Here is a 24,935-nt window from a genome sequence, read left to right on the forward strand (position 1 = left end):
GCCTGTGTGCTTCTGGCATTCTCATGTGGATGTAGGCATGAGGGCTCCCAAATAACCAAGAGCTGATTCTGTGACTGGAATGTGTTTGCTTACTGTCTGTGGGTGGCAAAGTGTCCGTGAATGTTTTGGCACAGTCTAGCTTACTCTTGGTTTCAGTACAAGATTTACCACTGATTCATCAGTCCAGCAATGGCATGGAGGAGTTAACATTTAAAAGTGAAAGCCGCTTTTGGATGTACTCACTACTGGGCAACCCAAGGGCAAGTTGCTGCTAAATATGACTGAGTTGTTAGGTGAACAGCTTTGGATAGAGATTGACACTGGGAGAAGATCCTGGATGCTACCACTGGTGAACATCCTGGCAGAGCTCTGTGATGGCTTCTCTCAGTTTAAGAGCTTTACTGTAGTGAGTGGTAGAAGTCTACTGTTGTGAGCAATCATTTTCATGTTACAAGGTGTATAATGACAAATTTTGTCTCCAGTGTGTTCAAAGGCTAGTAGATGTTTCAAGCAGTTCCATTTCCTCTGTAGCTCAGCTCTGTCTTTGCCTGTGCCATGTCCTGACACTTCAGCATTGCGGGCTTGCAGTGCTTGTGTGCTGCAGCGTGCAACAAAGCTGAGCCAGCCAAGCTTGTGTTACACTGCTGACATGTCAGGTGTGCATGTGTGGCATTAAAAATACTGAGAATATTGAGAAATATTGAGAATTTGGGAAAGAGATATGGTGGTGTCTGTAACCATTGAGAGAGCAAAATCTGTCTAGACACTGGAAATGCTGTTGAAACCTTTCAGCCTCTATTTCAGTTGTGTGGTGCACACAAGTGGCTACAGGGGGAAAAAAGTATTTTCTAATGTGCAGCAGTATTTAACAATGCTGACGGGAAGCACGTGTATTCCATGGAAGGGATGATGAGGTTGTCTCAGATCTTCTGTGTAGCAAACCTGGTCTTCAGTCACCATTAATTTATCTGCAAAAGGTTCTAATGAGCTAAAATAGCATTTCTGTAAATAGTGCTATATTTCAACTTCATTCCATAACTATTTGTGTATGCTGGGATATGTAAGGTTTCCAGATAGCTTCCTTCTCAAATCCCTCCAAGCTTTTTCTTCAAGCATTACAACAATGAGAAGAACGCAAATATAAACTTAGAGCTCTTTGTTTGTAAAAAAAGCCATTTGTAGGACAGGAGTGAATCTTTCCCACCCTGGGTTTCAGGCAGCAGTAGTTTGAACAGGAAGTGCTGTATTTAAGTGGAGTACAACTGAAACATTTTAGTGAGAAATGTATTTTTTTTTTTTATGTCACTTTGATGCTGCTCAGAGATCTAAGACAGTAGATGGAAAGAGTAAGAGAAGGGCACAAAAGGTAGTCAAAAGTGCAAGCAGAATATACTTACGGTGCTCTTCTCCATGACTAAAAATGTGTCTGCCTGGATTCACAACTTAATATCATTGCAGGATTTGGTCAAAATACGTGCTTTTTCAGAAATGTTTAAGAAATTTGAAGTCACAAGGAATTATTGCAATGAAAAATGCCTTTGCTGTTTGTTAAATTATTGGCCCATTATTAAATTTCAACATCACCCAGGTCATGGATGCAGTATTAGTTTGATGCCATCGCTCTACCTAACCACTTAACCTGTAATGGCTTGAAAATACTCATGAGTTATTTGTTTGTTTTCTTCACAGGCTGGAATGGTGTTAAGATGTGGATACTTCTGGTTTGGCTTGTTTCTTGTGCCCACTGCGTGCCTTGTTAAAGACGTGGCATGGACAGCGTAAGTCCCCAACCAGTCCTCTCAGTGTTGTAGGAATTATTCTCTGTGCACGTGTTGTCCAGTCCAGTACTGTTCTGTAAAGAACTCTGAACTCTCTCAGTGACTGTAAAATGGTGGTACTCGTTTGGAAGGGGAAAAAGGTGAAGTGGGTGATTCCTCACCCAGCAGTGTGAGAGAATGAATAGTTGGGACTAAATCTGAAGGAGGTGGCCTTGTCTGAGTAATGAAGGCGTGTCACCTTAGGATTGTTTGTGTTGCCTACCCTTTAGTTAAAGGCAAATTTAAATCGGACATCTGAGATTTCCTCTTCCTAAAAATGGAGCAAATAATTTGTTGAATCTGAGTAAGGTTAGGTAGAATGTAGAAATGTGGCACTCTAATCCATACCCAGTAAGTTCTCAGCTCTTTGTCAGCTGCTTTTTAGATTCTCCATCAGCAGCAGGTCTTTGGAGACTGAACTGGGAGAAGAGCAATACTCTGTGCTTTATGTTTGAAAGAAGTCTTAATGATACCTTCACTGCCCAAGGAGGAGGAACAAACTGGTGAAATATAAGCCTGTTTAACTTCCTTCTCTCAAAATTTTCTGCTTTCAAAGCATTGTGGAAGGCAAACAATTTCAAGAACTTGGATTTAAAGGAAAGCAACTTACCTCCTCTGATGTTGCACTTTGAAATACAGAAGTAATAATTTTAACTTAAAATTTGTGGCGTTCTGTTCTGCTTACTTTTAAGTGTCTTAAGCACCAAACCTTCCAATTCTTCCCTTGGAGAGCTGTGTTACAACTAGGAAGGTTTTATTACGTGGATACATAATAACCTTGTGCAAGGAGGACCCAGGACATTCCAACTCTGGGTCAAAAAGACAGATCCTGCCTGGAATGAAGAGGAAATACTGGTTAGCTTGTCACTCGTCAGACAGGCTCATGGTGAAAGCATCATGACACATAACACTTTGCTCCCAGAATGAGCTCTTGGTCAGTCAGGGAGTCATACAACCATTTAGGTTGGAAAAGACCTGTGGGATCATTGAGTCTGACTGTAACACTGCCAAGTCCACCAATCTGCTTCACAGAAAAATGCAGAAAATACTAAAAAAACCCAGAAAGTTTCCCAAACACAGCACATTTCAAACACCTTCCTGAAAGGTAAATCGAGTCATGTGCACAGATCAGAAAATCGGGTTTTATTTCATATGGGGTTGATAGCACAGTGAAATTAAACTGGTAATAGGCAAATCTACCAGTCAGTAAGTACTTTGTAAATTTTGTCCCTCAGATTAATTTTCACAAACTAGACTCTTCAAATTAAAATGGTATTGTAATGTGAATTTTCAGCTATGATTTGATCTAATAGTCCAGCACATCTGAGGTGGGGTTTTTTTTACTCACTAAACTTCTGTAGTTGCCAATTATTTTAGAATTCTAAAACTGAGGCCAAAATGTTTAATTTTAGATACTTCACTGTGTCTGTGACCTGCTTGTTAAAACTCTGAAAAAAAATTTTCAGCTTTTTTAATGTTTTCATGATAGTTGAGTGTCCTGAAGTTGTCCTCTGTTCTTATCAGTTCTTGGCAAAAATGACTCATGAATTGTAAAACAGGCCAGACCATGGCAGGCTCATCCTCAGCTATTAGTCATTTCAAACTCTGTTACTGACTGAGCCTGTTCTTTAATATTTCTTAAAGAAATCTCAGCAACATAATCCTTTCAGTCATTCAGACTGAGAGTGTGTAGAGACTGTGGACCTCTCAAGACAAACATGTATGACTGATAGACCAGATATTTTCCCAGCAGATTTTAAACAAGAGGCTCCTAGCAATATTAAGCAAAAAAAACCTCTTCTCTGACCAGGACTTCTTTTTTTTTTTTTAAAACTAAGCCATCACTGAAAAATTAACACCATTAACATTTTAACTAGGATAAATGAAATGACACAGCTATCAGCGCTGCCATATGGAAGGAGTAAAGGTCTGTTTCCTTTCCAAGAGGCTTGCCATTTAAAACTGGAGCCTAAGGCCTCTGAAAATCAGCTGGCACATTTCCACAGCAGTGGTTACACCACATTGCTCTCTGTAGTTCAGCAGAATATGGTTTTGGCCATAAAATTCCAGCAACCCTGACTGCTCATGGTCATGGAATTTATCCCTTTCAGTTTCTTTTGGACATGAAGCACATGTCCACAGACAGAACACCCATATGACCCAAAAGGTACATGCCTAATTTCAGTACAAAATACTGCCAGAAAGCCATAAACACAATACAGCCTTGTCTGGAAGAAGGTTGATTGGAAAGTCTTTTTCAGACACATAAAAATCTCTTGTTTATAAACTGCTGTGCTGCATCTACTATCAAAATTTCTAATGCTGAAGCAAGAACGTCTTTGTTACGCAGGCTACCGTTGTCAACACATCACTTACCTCCCATGTTCCCTGTGGCTCCAGGCTTTTTTATTTTCTTTTTCAGTTTTTTTTTTCTCCTTTTTAAATGAATCAAGGAAATGTGGAGAACTCCCTTTTTAAAGAGAAGGAAGCTTATTATTAATACTTGGTTGCAATAAGTTGTTAACTTTGGTCCACTACCCTGAATTCAGTGCCTTGGTTTGCCTTGTAAAAATCTTAGTTGTGCCACCATTACAATGAAGAGAGCTTTGTAAGGTGAGTGCTCTCTCACAGCTGGCACATGTCACTTGAATACATGTCACTGGCTCTAGGATGTCTTGGAATAGCTGACTCACAGAAGTATGCGGGAATCATAAAAACACAGCGTGTATTCCTGCAAAATCAGGCAAGCAGGCAAGAATTTTTTCCTAACTGATGTCTTGGTGCTTATTTTACAATGAAAAATTTCCTGAGCCTTCCAATCATTATCAAAATTTTCATGAACTTTTTTGGTTTTTACCTTGGCAAGAAGCAGTTTGCACTTGCCAGTTCTGCAGTGTAAAAGAAGATAGGAGGAGCCCTTCCCATCTTTGCATATACTTGCGGTCCATGAAATACAAGACTCATGAAATGGTAGTAAGGATAATAAGCCAGAGTAGAGGTAGTGTCATGTTTGAGAAACATTTAAGAATGTCACCATGCTGCTCCCTGGCAGATTCTGGCCTCCTGAACCCCCTAAATATCCTATGCCAGTGAAGTGACGCACTTCCCTGGATTCAAAGAGGAAGGGCCACACAAAATACAAAGACAGCCTTTTGCCTGTTGTTATAGTCTCTAATCTTAATATTCCAGCATTTGAGGGAAAGGTGAGTTTGTCTTTATGTAGTGCATCAAATTTTAGCCAACAGTAACAATAAACAAGTTCTCGTTCACTGAGGACTGATTGTGCATCCAGGGCCACTTGTAGAGAACTCACCTAAGAGCTTAGAATCCTACCCGTACTTCTGTTAATCAAAAGTTTGTAATGTGCTCTTGGGAAAAAGTCATGAAGTATCCAGTCCTGGTGCCAGCAGTCTGTGGAATATTTGCAGTTGACTTTGACAGGAGCAAGCCCAGACTCTGAGGCAACTGTAATACCATATTCTAGTGTTTGTTTTTGAGGGAACATGTGGATGGGTTAGCTCAGGCCTTTTTCATATTCTTTTATTTATTGATAATACTTGATTATCAATAGCAAGAGCATGTTCCATGGGTGCTCTTGCTTCCAAGTAAAGGAGTGACTCAGTGCATAGCAACTACCAGCCCCAGAAGGGCCCACGTCTCTCATCATTTCACACTACTTACAAAACACTTCATTATCCCCAACTTCAGGCCAACAGTATTTCTGCCATGTTATATCATATGTGTCATGCCTCCTAGTGCTGTACTGCACAAATTTGACTTGTTGATCAGGATCCATTCTGTCAAATTTTGAATTCAATATTCACTCTAAGGTAAAAGAAAAAGATCACTTATGGCTTATGGCAAGATAAACATGGAACTTTGGAAAAGATTGAGTAACATGTACATTTCTGTGTTCTTGTCAGGGGGGAAAACTGGTTATGAAGGATTTGAAATGTTCCAAATGTGCTCAGTCTTGAAGTTTGCAATAGTAGGTATGACCTCTTTAAAAGGGAGGAGATGAAGGTCAAAATTTCAAGGTTAAAATTTCAGTGTATCTGTTTAAATTAAAGAGTGTGATAGTGAATTCAACTGAAAAGATTATAAAAATTAATAGCCTCAAAGCTTCCTCATTTTAATAGCTATATTTTCCCTTCCTCAAAGAGGAGACCAGTCTAATCATTAGCCTAAGTAGTTATAGCAACTTGAATCTAATTAATTTCTGTGCAGCTGTTGGTAATCTCACATTACTGAAGTATTATGCATTTTCAAAATATCCTTGCTACTCTTTTCTTTTGACATGGTATGTTGATGTTGCAAACCATACACCTTTGGTGGTTTGTTTTAACAATACATCCTTCTTAGTACATCCTGATAATCTTAACTTTCAGATTTTGGTGTGCTTCATCTTCTGTTGTTATTTTTTTTTTCCTCTCTTAACTGCAGATGTGCTTAGAAAGTAGTTTTCATTTTAGCTTCTTATTTTTAAATATTTGGGGCATAATTCAGCAACACAAGGGCCAGAGGATTTGGATATCCTGGTATTAGTATCAAGGCACTGTCATTATAAACAGTGTCAGCAAAGATTTTGTGGTCTTTGTTTATTATTCCCTATGGAAGGAGGAATAAGTATCATACTTCTTAAAAATAAATGCATCTTCATTATATTTTAATTACATACACACCAGTTATTATTTTTCTGCTAGAGGGAGTTTTACATTGTTTTATCTCATTGGCTAAAGATTTTCATGTCTGCATGTAAGATTTTTATAAAACTTGTAAAGAATTTTTTGCCACCTTTGAGCTGAAGAATATTATTTTAATGCTATGAAGCAAGTAGTGTCTCAGCCAACTTCACTCTATCTTGTTTTTAGGCTTATTGTGCAGTCACATGCAAATCAATATATTCTCATGGGACGCTTGTCCTCCTTTAAGTGGCACAAAAGAGGAAGCTGATCAAAAACTGCCCATGTGAGAAAGATCCCTGCATTTTGTATTCTTGCTTTATACAGGTCAAGAAAAAGGGGACTAGATTGTCTCCCCTATGTCAATGTAATTTAGGTATAATAGCCCTGGAGCAGTAGGTGAACCTGGGGGGGAAAAAGGCTGAAGTCTCTTCATGGGGGATTCTAAATTGCACTCGAAATTTTGATTGCATGTGTGGTGCATGGGTTACTCTTTGAATCCTCAAACCAAAAAAAGAAGAAGGACACAGCCAGTCTTGTTACTGTCAGTTTGAAAGTTCATTGAGGAGAGAAGTGCCTTTCCAGTCATGTGAGACTGATAAATGAAAATCAAAGGGTTTGAATGGCAATTATTAGCTGAGACTCTCCTCTGGTTTTCAGAGCAGTGCCACGCGTAGCTCAAAAGACAGAGTGGATTCATGTTTTACTGCCATGAATATTCAGTGAATCCCAGCTCTTTTGTCTGAGTGCCCGGGTCCTGAGCAGTCCCACGGCAGCGGTGTCAGGTCTCTGTAGTCCCATAGTGTTGCTGCTTGGGTAGGTTTTGAGTGCTGGGTTGAAGTGGCTGGGCTCTCTTTAATTTGAAGTCATCCTGATTTCTCATTTCGTATGTATTTTTTCCCAGGTATTGTGAACCTGAACTAACACGCATGCATTGTGCTTTATTTCCCAAATCCTTCAAGGGAGGGCCCTGTGCCTCTCACCTGAGAGGTAAAATTGGGGGTTTGTGGCAAAACAAATGTTCACGTGGCTTTTTTGTTTTGTTTTCTGTCCTTTCCTTGTGGTACAGGGCGAAGCATACCTACCGTAAAACTTTGCTGGAGCAAGTTAAGGAGTTGGAAACAAAGACAAGAGAGCTGGGAAAAGCCATGCTTCGTGATAGTAATGGAAAGAGGCAAGTCTATGCTAAATGTTTAAACCAGACCCTTCTTTTCCTCTCTCCTCCCTGTTTCTCATTCGCCATTAAAATCTGATTGTAGACAGGCAAATAAGGCTTCTTCTCCTGGATTATTCATTTATTGCTGTTCCCTTGCATATGTGTCTGTTCCCCTCACAGAAACCAGCCCTTCCATTTTCATTTCTCCTTCATTATTGCTGTGAGGCCCTGTTGGAAACTGCTGCTCAGTCCCCTGCGTGGTAACGTGTACTGCTCCTACCTGGTCACTGAGGCAGACTGGTTTTGAGAGCACTTGGTTATGTCATCCAAAAAAACAAAACAAATAAAAAGATAACCATGTTAGGGGAGGGAGCTCTCAGCAGCTCAAGATATAAAGACTGCAGCTAAAAGGAGAACTGGTGTAATCCATTGTGCTCTAGTACTTTATTCTGTTTCACCTTAAGGGGCTTTTTTATGCTTTTGCTTTTTTCACTAGAGCTTGCAGGTCTCTTGCCTTCAGGCTTCTCAGTTTCTCGTTGTGCCTCTCCCTTATAACCACACCATATGGACTTGAATATACTGCTATTATTGAACCTTTCATTGTGTAGAGAGAGTATGTGTTGTGTGGGAACTTTTGTCTTTTCTGAAAGAAGCTAAAGAAAATCATGGTGAGGCTTTTGCATCCAACAGTTTCATTTACCATCTCAGAATGTGGTTCTGCATCAGCTGGTCGGAAAAGCTCCCCAAGTTCAAAAAGGTTTTAGAACTAACTCTTCTGTTCCTTACACAATATGGCACCACATGACTTGCTAAGAAACTTCATGATCATTAAACTGGATTTTAGCAAACCTTATAAACTAGCAAACTGAGTGGAATAGGGCTTTTAAAAGATTTTGTTCTTCTGGGGCAGGGTCATCCTTTGAGCCTTTGATGTCTATTCTAAGGTAAACTAATTGCCATATTTTAGCTGCTGCTAAGACAAGCAGATAGTAGATTTTTTTTTTTTTTCCTAACTGAATTTGTGTGTTAATAAGGACTAGTTTTAGGGAAAATTATCAGGCAATGATTTACTGAGATTATGGTAAACTGAAAAGCTTTTTAAAAAGCTTGTGTGAATTTTAATGTGTTTATAAGATGTCCTTAGTGACCAGAGTTTGCTTTTCAGAGGCCGAGACAAAGTAAACACAGTGTTATTGATTAACATCACTTCAAAACACTTGGTATCTTCAGTTTTTGAGGCATTTTTCTGCTGTGATTTTGGACCCAGCAAACAGAGTGTAGAAATTGTGCTCACTAGCAAAAGTCACAAACACAAATGATTTTAAAAGAGAAAGCAAACTTTGCAGCAACAAAGGCAACCTTCTATGCCACAATTATAACCAACAAAGGTGCTTAATATCAGGCATTTAATTAAATAATGGGCTTTGTTCTTAGAAGGTTGAGCAGTCATTTTGAAGTCAGTTGAAGCCAAAGTGCTTGGTACCAAAATCAGGTAAGTCTCCCCAGACAAGAAAGGTGTAACCTGGTGTTGTAAAGTGCTGACTGATAGTGTGATTAGATGCCAGGTAAGTGGAACCCAGACCAGCAGAAAACGGATTGTTCCCAGGCACATGGCTCTGGTATAAGCTCTGTGAGTCACCTGGGTGTTGCTGTGGTTACTGTCCATGCATTTATGAGAGGTTATCTTGGTGCTTGGTTCAAAGCATTTGTGTTTTCCTGCCAGTATTTAATGCCAGTTATTGACAGTCAGAGAGGAACATGAGTCAGCTTTGTGCCTGGTGCATCCCTGAGTTGCAGGGTGGGTTGAATTGCTGTTTACAGCGAGAGAGAGACAATCAGCATTTGATCTGTTTATATGTGCATGTCTGTGTCTCCAAGAACTTGATGGGTTTCTTCTCTGTTTACACACTGTCCTGACTTTCTGTAAATTTCATGGCCATGTTGTAATTCATTCATACACTCCATGTTTTCATAGCCTTTTGCTTTATTGCATTCTCACTGCAAACTCTTTCATCTGCATTCCTCCTCCATATAGCTTCACTTCATTCTCGAAACGCTTGCATGGAGATGATGTAAGGAATCCCTTCTGGCCTTCCTTCCCATTTTCCCTCCCCCTTTCTTTCCATGCATTTGTTTGTTCTCATTCCTAATTGCTCCCAGATTTTCTGGGTGGTCCATCTGTGAACTAGATAATGGTAGAGTGCCTCTGCCTGCTTGGAGCTGGTGTGCTGTGCTTGTGTTGTGGCCTCCCGACTTCTCTTCAGAGTTGTTCTGTCTTTTATCTCTTTTGTTTGTCCCATGGCTCTTTCACACCTGCTAGAAATCATGTGCTTGTCCAAAGGGAAGGGTGAGGGTGGGAAAGAAACAGAGTGGGAGCTTTCTTCAGTTAGTCTCTCTGGTTCACGCTCTTTATTTTTTTTAAATTTCCTTGAAGCTGGCAGAAACGTGTTCTAGGGTGCTCTGCTCTCCCCTCCTGCCCGCAGCCCCATTGCTCTTGGGATATTTCTGGCAATATGACACTATGCAGGAAGGGAAAATAATGGGAGTCTTCTCATTTCTGATAGAAAATAGAGAGCTGTGTAAAAACTGTACAAGTCAGTCTGTCACCTGAGTCCTTGGCTGGAAACGTTCCTGAAAAAATGCCCTTTAGGTGCTGGTTTGTTCAGGCAGCTGTGGAAGATAAGCTGGCTGTCATAAGGGTCTATTTTCCTGGCCTACATAGTGGACACTGTTTTTGTTCAGTGTTTATCACAAACAAACAATGAAAAAGTCACACCCAATTACAGATAAGAGAATTATTTAGGGAGCTAATTGCTTTTATCATTTCCTAGACCTTAGACAAAAAAATGAGGTGCAATATCTGAATGTTCAAAACTAATCTGCTAAAAAAAAAAGCAGTTTTCAAAGCCTGGACTTGCACAACAGGATGTCAACAGTTTGCTGTGACTCAGCTGAATTGCTGCTAAATGTGGGCAGATATCACCTGGGTCTTCGCTGTGCTTGGGGAAGAAGTTCTGGGAGAGCTGTGTGTGCCACTTGATACCCATATATGCATATCCTGTGTCAGAGGATCTTCACCCTGACAGCTGTTCTTGCTAGACACATTTTTCTGGACTAATAAAAAATGTCTTCACTAGTGCTCTTTATATCTTTCTGAATCTCAGCCCCTTTGAACAGTTTCTAAAATTGAATTTGCTTGTATTGCTCTAAAAAAGCAGGTGCACATTTTTGCCGTACCAATGGCTGGGAATGAACAGCAAGGCAAGTGGTTGATGAGGGACTGTTTGGTCTGTGCAGGGCAGAGTGTCAGCACCCTGGGCACTACAGCTGGGTCCCAGAAACCTTGCAAACAGCATTAGAGTGATGCTTGCAGATTATAGCCAGTGTATAGTCTTGAGCTGTAGCAGGTCATGCTCTTATTCCTTTATATGTCTCATCTGGACAGCTGAAAACTTAGGTTTGGTAGAAGCTGGGATGATGACAGAGTCAGATAACTCCAAGAGCAGGGAATTCATCAGGGGAAACATGTAGCTGGAAAACTGGCAACTCCAGAAATAGCTTGAGAAGCAGGAGAGTGAACGTGCAGTAAGAGGCTATGATGGATCCCATGCCATCCTTGTCTGCCTGTGGAAGATGAGCCCCCACACTTGCCCTCCCCAGCCTGGGCACCTGGCAGTGCTGGGCTGGACTCCAGCCCAGCTGTGACGTGGGCACGCCTTGGTTAGGAAGGGAGAGGGGCTCCCTGGCACTCTCATGTAACAAAAGGCAGGATTTAACACTAAATTTTCATGAATTTGGAGAGGTGAGAGGGGCAGCTCATGTGCCAAAGCAAACATGGACATGAGGAGACACCTGCCCAGCAGATTTAATCATGTTAACATGTAAGATTTACACAAAGAAAACAAACAAGGTTTGTGTTCAAAAACAGCATTGAGTTCAGCTGCAAAGATTTTTGTGTCTTTAAATAAGTTTACAACTTAAATCTTGGCTCATAAAGGGCCAAACCTTCAAGTCCTCATTCACTTTTCACTCCATCTACCCTCTCATTGAAGTCAGCAGGAGTTCAGGTGGAGTAAAGCCTGATTAGGCACCAAAGCAAACTTTACTTTGGAAACCCATGCCACTTTATTGCTCCACTGGCCAGCTAATGGAGAGTGAGCAAAGCTGTGCAGCACCCTCTTCGTGACAGTAGATTTCCTGTTCCAGAGGATTTCTCTGTCTTGGAATTGCCAAAGAGCTCCCTTTGAAAGCAGCTTTTTTGGGTAGTTTTTCTGTCCTGTTACTAATTGGTTGGTGGGCAGGATTAGATTATTTGATACTGAAGAACAATGTGGCTTTCATGATTTGCATATTTTACAAGGAGCTGAAGGACCTCTCTGGGCTGTTGCAGAAAAGTGCCTGCATTGCTGAAGTCCTGGGAAGAATTTCTTTAAATGAGTCAGAAATCTGGGGGACGGAGTTTTGTCTTGAACAAAGGTGAAGGGAAGTGACTACAGACCTAGTAAAGTATAGCGGCCATGTGTGTTTGCACAGCATTTTTCAGAATGCCCCTTTACTCTTGCTGCTCTCAGACACCCACCGGTGATGGCTGTGGTGCCCTCTTTCATCTGTTTCACAAAACAAGTGCTGTTTTTTCCAGTGTACCTGAAACAGCAGCTCCCCACGGCCTCTCCATTGTCTTTCTTCAACAAGGAGACACACTGGTGTAGATTCTCTTTCATTTTAATGCTTCTCACCAGTTCTAACCCTGTTGCTTTGGTGAAAAGTTCATGGCCAGCTCTCACCCTTAGAGAGAGTTGTATTATCTGTCTTGGCCTCGGTTTTATTTGGTGTGTGAGAGCAGGTTCCAGTCTCATTTCAGTAGCTGTGTGACCTGGTGGGTAATCAGTGAGCTGACACAGGCACCCCCAGAGATTTCCCTGCTCCACAGGCCCCTGGGGAGGAGCAAGAGGGCAATATGGAAAACCTGCCTTGTTGGGCTTGTGGCTGTGCAGAGAACTGAGTGGCAGAGGCTCAGCCTCCCATTGGCAGAAGCAGAGATGGTAAAAGAGACCTCACTTTTAAGAAATACATGAATGAGGTGAGGACCTGATCATTAGGATCAGGAGGAACGAGGCTTGGGCTTGTTGTATTTCAAAATACTCTGTGTCTGTATTGATGCACCCCAAGTTCCATCTGCTGGAATAGGGAGACCATGCCAGTAAGGGCATTTCGCATCAGCAGGTGCAATGATTCTTACTTGAATCAAACTCAGTCTTGTGCTTCCAGCTGGTTAAAAAGCATGGGATATTTGGAGCCAAATTCTTAATTCATGAATGTGTTGACTTCGATGTATTTACTCAGGATACGCATGACTGTGACCTGAATCCAGCCCATACACTGCAGCTGAGCATAAAATGAGGTTGAAGAGGGGAGAGGTGTATTTTGGGTTTTGAGGTCTCAGCATCCTTTTTATCAATTTTTCCAGATGTTCTTCGCACCATTTCTGGGAAGGAAAGGTGAGATTTCTCCACCAGCATACACAAGAAAGTGACTGGCATATTTACGATTTTTCCTTGCAGCTTTTCTAGTAAAAAGATATTGGACTCCTTTTACTAGCAAAAATCACATAAAATTATATCAGTGGGTGTTTTTTTTAATTCTTTGATTCCATATGGTAAACATTCATGTATGGAAGATGGAAAATGCATGATTTTATTTTATTCTACACTTGTCCTTTTCTCTCTCCCTTCTGTCTCATATCAGTAAGGAATCCTCACATTATTTCCTTATTTTAATATGTACCCTTTATTTCTGACGTTCCTAACCTCTGTGTGTGAGGCATTTGAAATTACCAGGTTTGATTCCACTTTGGGGAGGCTGTGGGGCAGAGCTGGCGAGGGACAGAGGACAGAAAGGGTTTCAGAACCTGGCCAGAGGGCTGAAGGGGGAATTACCATGTTCCCACTGGCACTGGGGACCAAAGTGCCTGCTTGCTAGTGCAAACCAGTTAGAGTTGACATTCCCCTTCTCCAGTGCAATTAATTATTTCCCATCCTTGTTGTACCTATCATGTAACCTTCAGGGAGATCCACTGCACAAATAGGGTTAAAACCCGATGACCCAGAGAAGGATTTAGAGCTGTGATCAAATCTGCTATCAAAGTCGAAGTTGATGGAGGTACAGTATTAGAACAAAGGCCAAAATGAAGTTGTAAATTGAAAAGAAAGATTAGGAAAAAGGAACATTACAAGATGAGAGTTAAAACTGATTAAGGGGCCAGTCTCTCTGATGCCTAATCCTGACTTACTGGGTTGGGCACTGAGGATCTCCACAGGGGAGGGAGGAAGAAATCTTCCCTCCAGGCTGCACAGCAGGAGAACTGCTCCATAACAACTGTTCCAGCCTAATGGCTTCAGCAGTCTGCCTGGACCCTGACTCCTCTGCTGGCTAACCCGGTCTCAGAAGAGAGGCAAGACAGTCTGCATTCTTCTCTCTGATTTGCAATAAAGGATAAAGTGCCAAGTTAAGCGTAGCAAGAACAAGAAAACACAAGTTGTATTAGGTGTTAAATATTTAGTGGACAATTACAAAATACTTAAAAGCTTAAAGAAAAGCAATTTGGGGTTTTTTTTCAGTTCAGCCAAACGTCCTGGGCTGTGCTCTAAATTGTGTTCATGACACTTTCATCAAGGTTCAGTATTTGTTGTTGCCCTAAGCTGTTCTTTAACTTTTCTGTAAAGAAAAGTAAGAAAAAAAGCTGATAGAAGTGGTTTAGAGTTTTTGAAGACAGAAGTAATCTTAACTTCAGGAAAAGTGTGCAAGTGAACTTCTATTAAACCAGTAAGTTTGGATTTTTAAAAAATCCACACACAAAAACCCCAAACCAGAAAAAATCTGTACACAGAGACTGAGCATGGAAAACTTCACCATCCATGGTGACTACTTCTGAAAAAAAATGAGTGAGTAGGAAAAGAATGTTATAATTGCAACTGTATTGCCACCTTATCTATAAAGGATATGACCAAGCACCCAGCAGAGTAAGTGCAAAGTGAGGCACTTAGGGACAAGAAGTCAACAGCACTGATACCAAAAGGAGGGTAGCTGAAAAGCAGCAAGCCACACTTTGCCTTTTCTGCTTCCCAGGCATTTAAATTGGGTCGGTTCCCCTGTTTTAGAAAGGCTGAGGGCAAAACTGGGCAGCTTAAAGTTTTAAGTTAGTTGACAAGACATCTGACAGTGATGTTTTCCTTCCACCCACCAAAGAAATGCATATACACGTGCTTAGTGTTTGCAGTTGGACTTGTTGCTGCTTGGAAATGGAAGGTACTTTGAGCAGAGAGAGACCTCAGTTATTTTCTTAGGATTGTTGCATTTCAGAGAGACATGTGATGTTTAGCCCTGATATTTTCAGATGGTATTTTTTAAAGGTGCTTTTTACAGTGGACTCACCTTGACCAGACACTAGGTGCCCATCAAACCTGCACTGTTATTCCATCTTGCAGCTGGCTGGCATTGGCTCTGTAGGACATGGGGGAAGTTTCTGGCAGCTTCTCCTAGAAGCCACCTCTGTAGCCACTCACTACCAAAACCCTGCTATGCAAACTCAGTATCAATTCTAAGTAGTCTTTGAAAGAAGTTTAGGAATAACAGTCTCAAAAATGGAGGCTAGAATGGATTGTCCAAATGACAAATTTTAGGAATCTAAGGAAGATCTGACTTTTCTGCCATAAGACATTGTTAATGAAAAAAGAAAATGTAAATCATCTTTGCTTATCGTGAAAAGGAAAACCTTTGTCCTGCTTTTATCCATACGACTTTAAGGACCAACTTGGAGAGGATTCTGTAGATTTAGAATGGAGAGTTTCACCCCAGTGCTCTCCATATCATCTGTGTGCTGCAAATGGGGGCTGGCTGAAGCTCGCAACACGTCTTGGCCTCCATCAGCTGCTGCAGGGTGATTCTGCCATGGGTACAAGGTGATGCAATAGCGTGCTGCCAAGCCAAATCACAGCCTGTAACAACAGTGTTTCCTCAGGGCTTTGGTGAGGGCCATGCATCCATGGGTTTGTTGATGTGGCTGCTAGGCTGGCTTCATAGTTACCAGAACCACTCGTTACCAGCCGTGGTCATACTGGCCCATCTTTGCCCCAGCTGCTCAGCTGGATCAGCTCCACTCTTTGGATCCATGTAATGTGTGAGCTGAAACAAGTGGGGTGGGGTGGTTCTGCCCCCCAGGTGCGGGCAGGAGCTGCTTTAGCCACCAGTCACCACAAGGACATCCATGGAGCTGCTGCTGAAGGTGTATGGCACTCTTTTAACCTTTCACATCCAGGCAGGATAACAAACTTGAAGCTGCATGTGGGCTGAGCTCAGTACCCCATGTTCTCATGGACTGGAGAGCTGGCTGCTCTCAGTATGCTCCAAGTCAGCCTTGCAGGGCCACACATCCAGGTACATTTAATGCTTATTGGGCCAACATTTGGCTGGATAATGTCAAATACAATTTATAGAGAGGGAAGGTTACTCTGTGGCTTTCACATGCGCTTTGGAAATACCTGGAGGAGAGCTTGTTGCCCTAAAAAAGGTCTGGAAATGCTACACCATGGCAGAGCATAAGAGCTCAGCTTCTCTGGAAAGCTGGCTGTTGCTGAGCCCTTAGCAAGGACTTGGTACTGCTTAAATTCTGGCTGTCTGCAGCAGGAGTCACCTCTGACAGGTAACTTCTGGTACCTCCCAGCCTGCAAGTGGCACAGGCAGCACTTCCGTCTTCGTTCCCCTGTGGTTTGTGCTGGTGACCCTTTGGTGTCCTAGTAGTGGGTTTTTATTAATGGCTTGCTGAGTATTTACAGTAAAATGCAAAAGAAGTGTGATTTGGGATGTCTATTTAAGCTGGATCCAGAGTGATTAAGGAGCAGTGTTTGTAGACGCTGACTCTGCAAAGAAAATGCTGGGGTTTTTATTTTTGTTTTACTGTTTATATGCCTCAGACACTTCCTTGTGAAATGCTCCAGAGATTTCCTTTGATTACATTGCAGCTTCATTATCAGTAATGCCTGTTTGCCTTTTAAATTAAAAAGACCTCCTACTCTGACCTCAGAGTAAAACATTCCTGCAGTTGAATGCTAGATAACAAAAAATAACATCTCCTCTTTGTGGATCGAAAGAGAGAAGCCAGCAGAAGCCCCTCATTGCTACTTTTGCAGTCCTGTAGGAGGGCAAATCTCTCTGTCATGTCTCTGAAGTCCAGAGGATGGAGACAGAATTGCTCTCTGAGCCAGCTGGGCCTTTCTTCCACAGCCCTGGGATGTTCTGGGTGTTTGAGCACAGAGTTTTGCTGAACCCTCAGCCTCAGAGTGACTTGCATTTGAGATGATTTGCATGTTTTAATTTCAAATTCCTGGTCTGAAGTGATGCTCTTTTTAATGTTCTCCTTATGCCAAGCCTATGAGCCTATGCTAGATATATCTCTGCCCACTGTATAACTTCTAAAAATCTTAAACTGAAAAAAACCCCCACTCTAAACCAAGGCCTGGGGTTGTTTTAGGGGAGTGCCCTCATTCAGCAGGGAATATCTGAGGAAGAACAATTGGTCTCCTCTGGCCAATTACAAAGGTGTGGCTGCAGCCTCTGCCTGATGTATGGTTCTTGCTCTTTGTCTGCCAGGACTGTGATCGATGCTGTAAGCCTTTAAGCAGTGTTATGTTGCATGAATGGTGAGAGATGGAATAAATCCTCAGGAGTACCTGCTATGTCCTAGCAGCCAGAGAGGGATCTGCAAGCCCTCTTTGCCAGGTGATACTTGGGGAGGAGCCATTGTGCTTGAACCTCTGATTCTTCTTCAGAACACACATCAGGGAGTTTGAGAGCCAAGAGACTGAAATGAAAATCAACAGTCTGCTTGTAAAGGATTTGGTGATTAGGACTGATCAAAGCTGGAGAGGTCTGCTTCAGACCTTTCTTCTTGCTCTTTTTATTTTATGTTGATGTGATTTTCAATGACAGAAGCATGTCAGCAAGAAACGGCAAACTTTTGTGTAAGTTACTGTTTGAAATGATTGGAAGAGATCAATTATTATATTTTAATTCTAAAATATAAAAATATAGAGAAGAGTATCCTCTTTTCCCCTCAAAATTTTGTACACAGGGAAAGATGACAAAGCAGAAAATTCCTGGTCTTTTACCTTGTGTTTAGCCACATGGGATATTTTGCAAAAACTTCTCCTCCCCTCCCTCACTCTTTCCTGTCCCTGCTGTTGCAGTGTGAGGGCGACACGTTGCAAGATGTTTCCTCCAACAGGAGAATAATGCAGGCCAGCCAGAGTTTCTCAGGCTGTCTTTAGCAGAGTATGTGGCAGTGGAAGCAGAGACTGAACAAGGATTTACCTGCTGGTTCTTTTGAAAAGATGTATGGGTAGGAGGGAGGCTGTGGAGTTGAGGGCAGAACTTCAGCCTAAGCCTTGGTGGATTTTCTGGTTTAAACCAAGCTGTACAATGGTTTCCCCATGGCTGCCTGCTGCAGCACCACTGTAGAGTAGAAGAACCAGTGGTGCTACACCTGCAGGCAGTGTGGTGAGGGCTTTGTAGGTGTTCATATGATGATAGGGAAAACAGCTGCAGCTTTCTTGTCCTCTGGGCTTACCCATGGACACGGAATACCTTGCACTGGAGAGCCAAGCTTCTGCCATGAGCTCCTGGCACATTTTTGACATGGGGGTAGCAGCTGGGAAGTGTGCTTGAGTGCTTTAGTTGTGTCATCTCTAGCTGTCCTGGGGAGGCTTCACTAGGCACCTCAGTTCTTCCTTCTGGAAAGGGGAATACAGAAACAAACCAAACAATTTCAAATATCTGTATCTGACTGAATTCTTCATAACCTAGAAGGGCAGTGAGTTAAAACCAGTGGCAACTTAGTGTATTTGCCTATTTGGCGTGCTTCAGCTGTGTATCTCCTCTGGAAAGTAGTTAACAAAACACAAACAAGAATTCAGCTTTTGTAAGAGAAGGAGGGCTCTGAATTTTTATTTTCCTTTTTTTTTTAAGCTGGGATATGTGTGTGTTTTCTCAGGGAAGATCCAATTGTAAGAAACACCTGCATCCACTTTAACCTTCCGGTCTTTGTGATCCCTGCTTTTGCCACCAGTCAATTAGTGGACTCAGGAGAACATTGTGGGTCAAGCTATACCAAATACCACAAATCCTCATTAACGCTAATTAGTGCTCAGTAGATTAATTGGTGGTGAAGCTCATCTTTTTTTAATTACTTGAGCAAATGAGACAGCAGGACCTTGTGGTCAGCTTTGAATTATTCTGTTTGTTTTGATGCACCTCATTTGAATGTGTAAAGCCAGATGTTTGTTGCCTAGATTTAAGGGCTGTTTGCTTTTGTGAGGGATGAGAAGAAGAGAATACAAAAATAAAATGAAGGTCTCCATTGACACCTTAGAGCAATTCAGATAGGAAGATGGAAGAGTCATTGTATTCATGGAATTGAGCACATTGTTATGAAATAACATGCCTTTAGTTTACCTTTTGATTTGTCATTCGCTTAATGAATTTGTGTGATGTTGCTAGCACAAATTTCCAGGCAGGCAGAAGTCATCTTGACCCTCTTATGAAGTCATCACAAAGGTATTCCTGGCCTCAGGTATTCTGCATTATTGATAGCAACTAAATTTGATTTTAGCTGACTTGACTAATGATTTTTTAAATCCCTTTTTTTTCTTTTCATAGAAGCCCTCGGAATCGGGATCTTTTAATAGTTCTTGTTTTAGTCAAGTATTTTAGTTCAAAGCATTTTGTCTGTGTCCTTTGTATCATTACAGATAGATGGTGCCTCTCCCTTACCCCCTCAGAGGTCACTGACTAACCAGCTAAAGCATATTTCACTTTTCCCTTTCCATGTCACTGACTTCCATAAGAATGTCTGGGTTTGTGATTTCTTCCATTCTGACAAGATTTTTGAGTTCCTGAATATGAACACAACTGTCCAGTATTCAGAGTGGGATTTCATGATCCCTAATCCTTTTGCCTCAGTGAATCTGAAGATGCCATCCTTAGACCCCATGGGAGTGTTTAGCCCTGGTTCAGTCAGTGGAAAGCAGAATTAAATCTGAAAATCATGGCTAATGCTTGGGATTGAGTTACAAGCAATATTTCTGTAAGCAAGGCCTAACCTGTTGCCTGTGAGTCCAGAGTTGTCATTACTTTTGCATCAAAGTGTGAGGCAGACTGAGAAGTCTTCACTTTGTTACCTGTTAGCAGCAGGCAGAAACCTTTTCTGAAAGCAGGAACTTGGTATGAGTGCAAACAGGTAATAGTTAAGAAAGCCACTTCACTTTCCTTTCAGGGTTTGTGCTGGGAGATCTAATATCTGTTGGTAAATCAAATACCCATGCAATTCAGAAGAACTGTGTTGCATTACCTTCTGTGTATTAAAGGTTTATTACATAGTACTTGACTGATCTTGACTTGCAGTCTATTTAGTCATAGCTCAAACTACAAGTGCTCTAATTCTACTGTGAGTTTTTCTTTCTCTGCATAGATATAATCCAGTGTAATTTCCCAAATGGGAAAATCAGATGTGACTTTAGTTTTGAACTTATTGATTATAGTTAGCAATATTAAAGATAGCATAGCTTCGGCATTCATAGAGCTGCAGTGTGTCACTCCTGCTCAGAGGTCCCTTGACAGCACTCTTTCCTCCACACACTGAATGCAGAAGCCTGAGGAGCTAAGCATTATTGGTCTGCACTTCTTCTATTGCTGCATGGTAGACAAGCAGACAAAGAATTTTCCCCTGTGCATTTTTCTTCTGTGGTTTATTCCATTCTCAGTGTAAGAATTTTGTGGCAAACATTGCTTATTTGTCCCCTACAACAAGTATTTTTGATTGGTTTAAGATTCCTTTTTTTAAATCACCCTCCTACTGAGATAGGAAGGACTCTTTCTATATGTGCTTTACCTGCAGAACATGAACAAGTCACTTCTGTCATTCACAGGACAGCAGTGTGTTCAGACAGTGTTTCACTAAACAAACAAGTTACCCAGCACTCTTCTGCATCAGCAGGAGGTTGTACAGCATCACTGGTTTGCACATGCGCTGGTAGTGGCTGGTTCTGCAGGCTGTCAACTTCCTAAGCAAGGAAAAGGTTAAAGGTTAGAGAACTCTCATGTCTTGCTTTGTGCCTTCTGTTGCATCACCCTTACCTAGTGATTCTTTGTAGTATGTTTTCCATCATGCTGCCTGCTTGGAGCAGGTAGAAGCTTCTTTCTGTATTTACTTGATTTTCTTACAGCCAGCAACTGGTCTTGGTTTTTTTAAGAAGTTGGGTCCTCCAAGATTTTTAGAAGCTTTCATGCTGTAACCCTGGTTTTAATGGAAACCTGTGATCCTTTCTTCTTTGAACACATGCAGGTCTCATGAGCCAAGAGTTGTTAGAGTTTGACAAACTCAGTTGGAATCAATACTTCTGTTTCAAAAGTTTATTATCCACTTCTGTTTTATGTTGAGGGAATACTACTGACTGCAGGCAGGGAAACCAAGCTGCCATACACATTGCAGGTATGATTCTGTGGTGCCAGGAGAAGGAGGGGAAAGAGACCAAGTGTCTGAAAATGCTGAGAGTTTGTAAAGATTTTGAGGAGGAGTCCATAGGTTTTACAAGCTTCTCCTTTAGATGTGTGAACTTGGAGATCACAAGGAAAAAGAGAAGGATTCCACCCTTTCTTTTGTGGACACCTCATTATGCACTGAACAGAGGACTGTGAGCCAGGCTATTACCCTAATGGACTATTAAGTGGAATATAAGCCTGCATGGCTGGATTACATATTACAGGCATCTCAGAGATTCTTGAGTTACTTTCCTGATTGAAGCTAGCAAACTGCTTTAGTGAAAGGGAGTTGTTTGTTTTAAACTGTTGTTAGCATGTCGACAGCAGCAGCTGTGCTTGCTGGGATTTCCATTTCATACACCCAGTGCATGTGAATTTGTAATCTAACCCAAGAGAGATACCAGCACTGGCATTCAGGTGTGTATCCATGTTTACAGCATAATCAGTGGAATTGCTCTTTGTGAATAAAGATGTGAAAGAAAAAGCAGACTGTGAAAATGGAGACAGAGTGTAAATATGGGGCAAGTGGGATAAAGGCATTGCAAGGAGCTGTACCAGCAAACAGATCCCTTCTATGCACTAGCTCTATCTCAGTGTTAGGAATAAGGGTGAGATGGAAAAAACCGACCAGTTGTGGAGAACTTTGAACTAAAGTAGACTCTAATACCTTTCTGAAAATAATCTGATATTTAAGTTATTTGAAGTTCCAATGCAATGAGATTTGAAGGCCTACGTTATTTTAAAACCCCATTGAACTTAGTGGGACCCATGTACATAATTAAGTGCTTTTTAAGGCCAGTCACAATTTTTTAACTCTGGGCATAAAGTTCTTGATGAAATGAGTATTGTGGTTTTTATAAAAATCGAAGTGGAGAGCAGCTCTAATCATTCTTGTAGGTACGTTAAACCTGTTGTAAGTGTACTGTGTTTTTCACCCTAAGTTTGTATTTTCACTTTTTGTAAATTCAACAGGAATTTTTTCATGCCTCTGACAAGAACTGTGTAAACCAAGGAGGTTTCTAATAAAAGAAATAGGATAGAAAGTTTTCTTTCCATATGGGAGGTTAAAATGGGAGAGTTCTTTAGAAGGCAGAATTAACGATGGGTCCAATCTTTGGCTGCTTCAGGCCACTGTGCAGGTGTGATAGATGCCTTCTACCTTGTGCTAAGCTACAGTGCTTTGCTCCTTCTCTCTAAGGCACTTTGTGGATGCTGTGGTTCATGTGCATAATTTTAAACAGAAATCTTCTTAATGTTCCATATCACCCCATGTCAGACTTCTGATATGGTTTGTAATAATTTAGAGGCATGAGGCATTCAGAAATCACAATGATGGTGACATTAGGAATGAATTAACCAAAAGTAGACTTATACAAAGTGTCCTTAGAAAGCAGGAGTTCTCTCAATGTGCAGTGTAAAGAAAAAAAATTCTTCTTCATGCTATAGCCACCTTTAGTACTGACAAAGTCAAAGCTGCCAAGTACTTTAAACACAGTTGCCTTTTACTTGAAAATTATCTGGTTACTCACTGTGTGTTTTCTCTCTTTCTGTCTCCCTTAGCGTGAACGAACGTGACCATTTGTTAAAAAGGCTGGGCAGGAAAACTCCTCCGAGCCTTTTCCGTGCTCATTCTGTCCAGCAAAGTGTATCACGTAAGTAGCGGCTCATGGCCCCGTGTGTGTTTCACAGCGCCAGCCCCGCGTGAGGGGAGCGCAGGGTGATTATTTTTTAATTAAATTGTAGGTAGAGATAATCTAGCGCCGAGGCTGAGCTGCCAAGCAAGACACGTACATTTGGAAGTGGAATTAGCGTATCTGGCCCTAGGCAAGGGGAGCTCAAATGTGGTTAATTCCCTAGGATCCAATCAACAGGCCCAAATGATAAAACCCCAGTATGCAGGTTCTCTAAAGGTAGAATTCTGATAGTCTTAAGAACAGTCTAAAAATCAAAAACTCTGCATGAAACAAACATTGTGATAGAGCCTAGCTTTAACAGAAATTATTTATGTATGAAATGTCATATTAGCTGTGGTTAGCTGAGAATACAGTGATGTTTCAGGGATGCCAGTAGGTTTCTGTGTGTTGCTGGTGAGGAAAGCCGTGGCCTGCAGAGCTGCTTCTCTCCTGTCCCTCTTGGTCCACTTCTGGGGGAAGAGAAGCAACGTCACAAGTGACTACTACTGCTGCTTCAAATGGCATTTCTTGCTGATGTAGAAGTCATCCATTTATTCATCTTCCTGTGTCTGCTGGACCTGACAGGTTTTTGTCAGTGTTTTAAAGGCTTCCACAGTATTTAAAATTATCTCTAGCAGCTCTGTAAGCCAGATGCACTGAAGGACCATGCTGTCCTGAGGGACCAGGGAGCCCTTTCTAGTGAGAAAATGCAGCCTCTCCTGTGATGAAACTGGTGTTGTACTGGCGTTGTACTGCTGCACACAGAGCAAGGGGCAGATTTGGGGTTTGTATTGCCATTGCAGAAGGAAGTGACACCCCTGACTGCTTAAGAATCACAGAGGAGTCAAATTTCATTGCTGGCTGTGTCTCCTTCTGTAGCAGAATTGTTATGGCTCAGGTCATGGAGGCAGGGCTGAGATAATACCTGAGGTATTCTTATTTTCCATGGAAAATTTGACTAGAAGGGGTGGGACAGTGATGGATCTGATAGTCTTTGTCCTTGACAGAGCCTTTGGAAGGTGGCTATCCACTGTCAAGGGGTGTAGGGTCTTCAGCAATCAATCCCATTACATCTGCGAAGAGAGGACAGTGAGCAGAGCAGCCCTGTGGACCATATTTCTACAAGGATTTACTCCTTTGTATAAAGGAGCCAGAGATGCTGATAGCAACGTGGCTTTGGGCATGCAAACACACTCTTTGAGGAGATTCCAAAAGCAATGATTGGCAGAAGAAATCCATAAAATGCACAAATAAATGGCTGTCTAAATAGTCTGCTGTGGAGACTTACCACAGTCTGTGAAACCTGTGAAGCAGTGCAGAAAGGAGATGCACCAGAGGTAACTAGTCAGACTTCATATGTGCTTTTAGTCTCAAAGAACACATCATCAGGTTGTTAGTAGATGAACAGCTGTTGGGAAAGAAAAATGAGATCAAAATAAACCCTAATTTGGATAACCAGCTTCCCTATAAATGCAAACGATTAAGTGCTAAATGAGTCAGGCCAATCAGGACAGGCTACAATCAGCAATCTGTTTTTCACGTGAACATAAATTTTGACTGTGAAGCTGTTAGGATTGAAAGATGATTTTGTGATGTATCCATGACTTCTGTCATCTCTTGTCAAGTATTAATTTCCAGTGTTGCATAGCTGCTATATGTACAAGGCCACATGAAATCCAGGGAACATATGTGCTGTTTTCACAAGCCGAAATTGTACAACTGTTTACTAAATGCTAGCGATCTTCAAGGCAAAGAGTTGATGAATAGGGCAGTAGCCTTGACATGCCAGGCTGGTATCTTAAATCACACTACAAGTACTCTGTTTGAAGTCTTGAACTGTTCATATGTTTTCACCAGGCCCTAAATTCCCAGGCTGTGAAAACCAAAAATTACTTTTGTGATTTCAACTCAGAATCTGTTGCTTACATATAAAGCAGGAAAATGGTTTGCTTAGTTACAGCTGACAAAAGCTTAAGCAAATGAATTGCCTTGATCCAAACAAGGAATGAAAATGGGA

The 24,935-nt window shown here is 41.5% G+C and overlaps 1 protein-coding gene across 28 annotated transcripts in view; it reads left to right on the top strand.

Annotated features, from left to right (window-relative positions):
• Window positions 1-24,935, top strand: part of ATP8A2 (ATPase phospholipid transporting 8A2) — a 314,521-nt gene that overhangs the window by 277,921 nt on the left and 11,665 nt on the right. For all 28 annotated transcript variants that reach the window (XM_086881722.1, XM_086881730.1, XM_086881745.1 and 25 more), the window contains 3 exons: window positions 1,690-1,778; window positions 7,569-7,673; window positions 22,806-22,897. In XM_086881722.1, coding sequence (XP_086737848.1) covers window positions 1,690-1,778; window positions 7,569-7,673; window positions 22,806-22,897 — 286 coding nt within the window. The remainder of the gene's footprint in view (window positions 1-1,689; window positions 1,779-7,568; window positions 7,674-22,805; window positions 22,898-24,935) is intronic.

Source organism: Cyanistes caeruleus, chromosome 3 (genome assembly GCF_971803275.1).
Source record: "Cyanistes caeruleus chromosome 3, bCyaCae1.hap1.1, whole genome shotgun sequence".
Classification (NCBI taxonomy): domain Eukaryota; kingdom Metazoa; phylum Chordata; class Aves; order Passeriformes; family Paridae; genus Cyanistes; species Cyanistes caeruleus.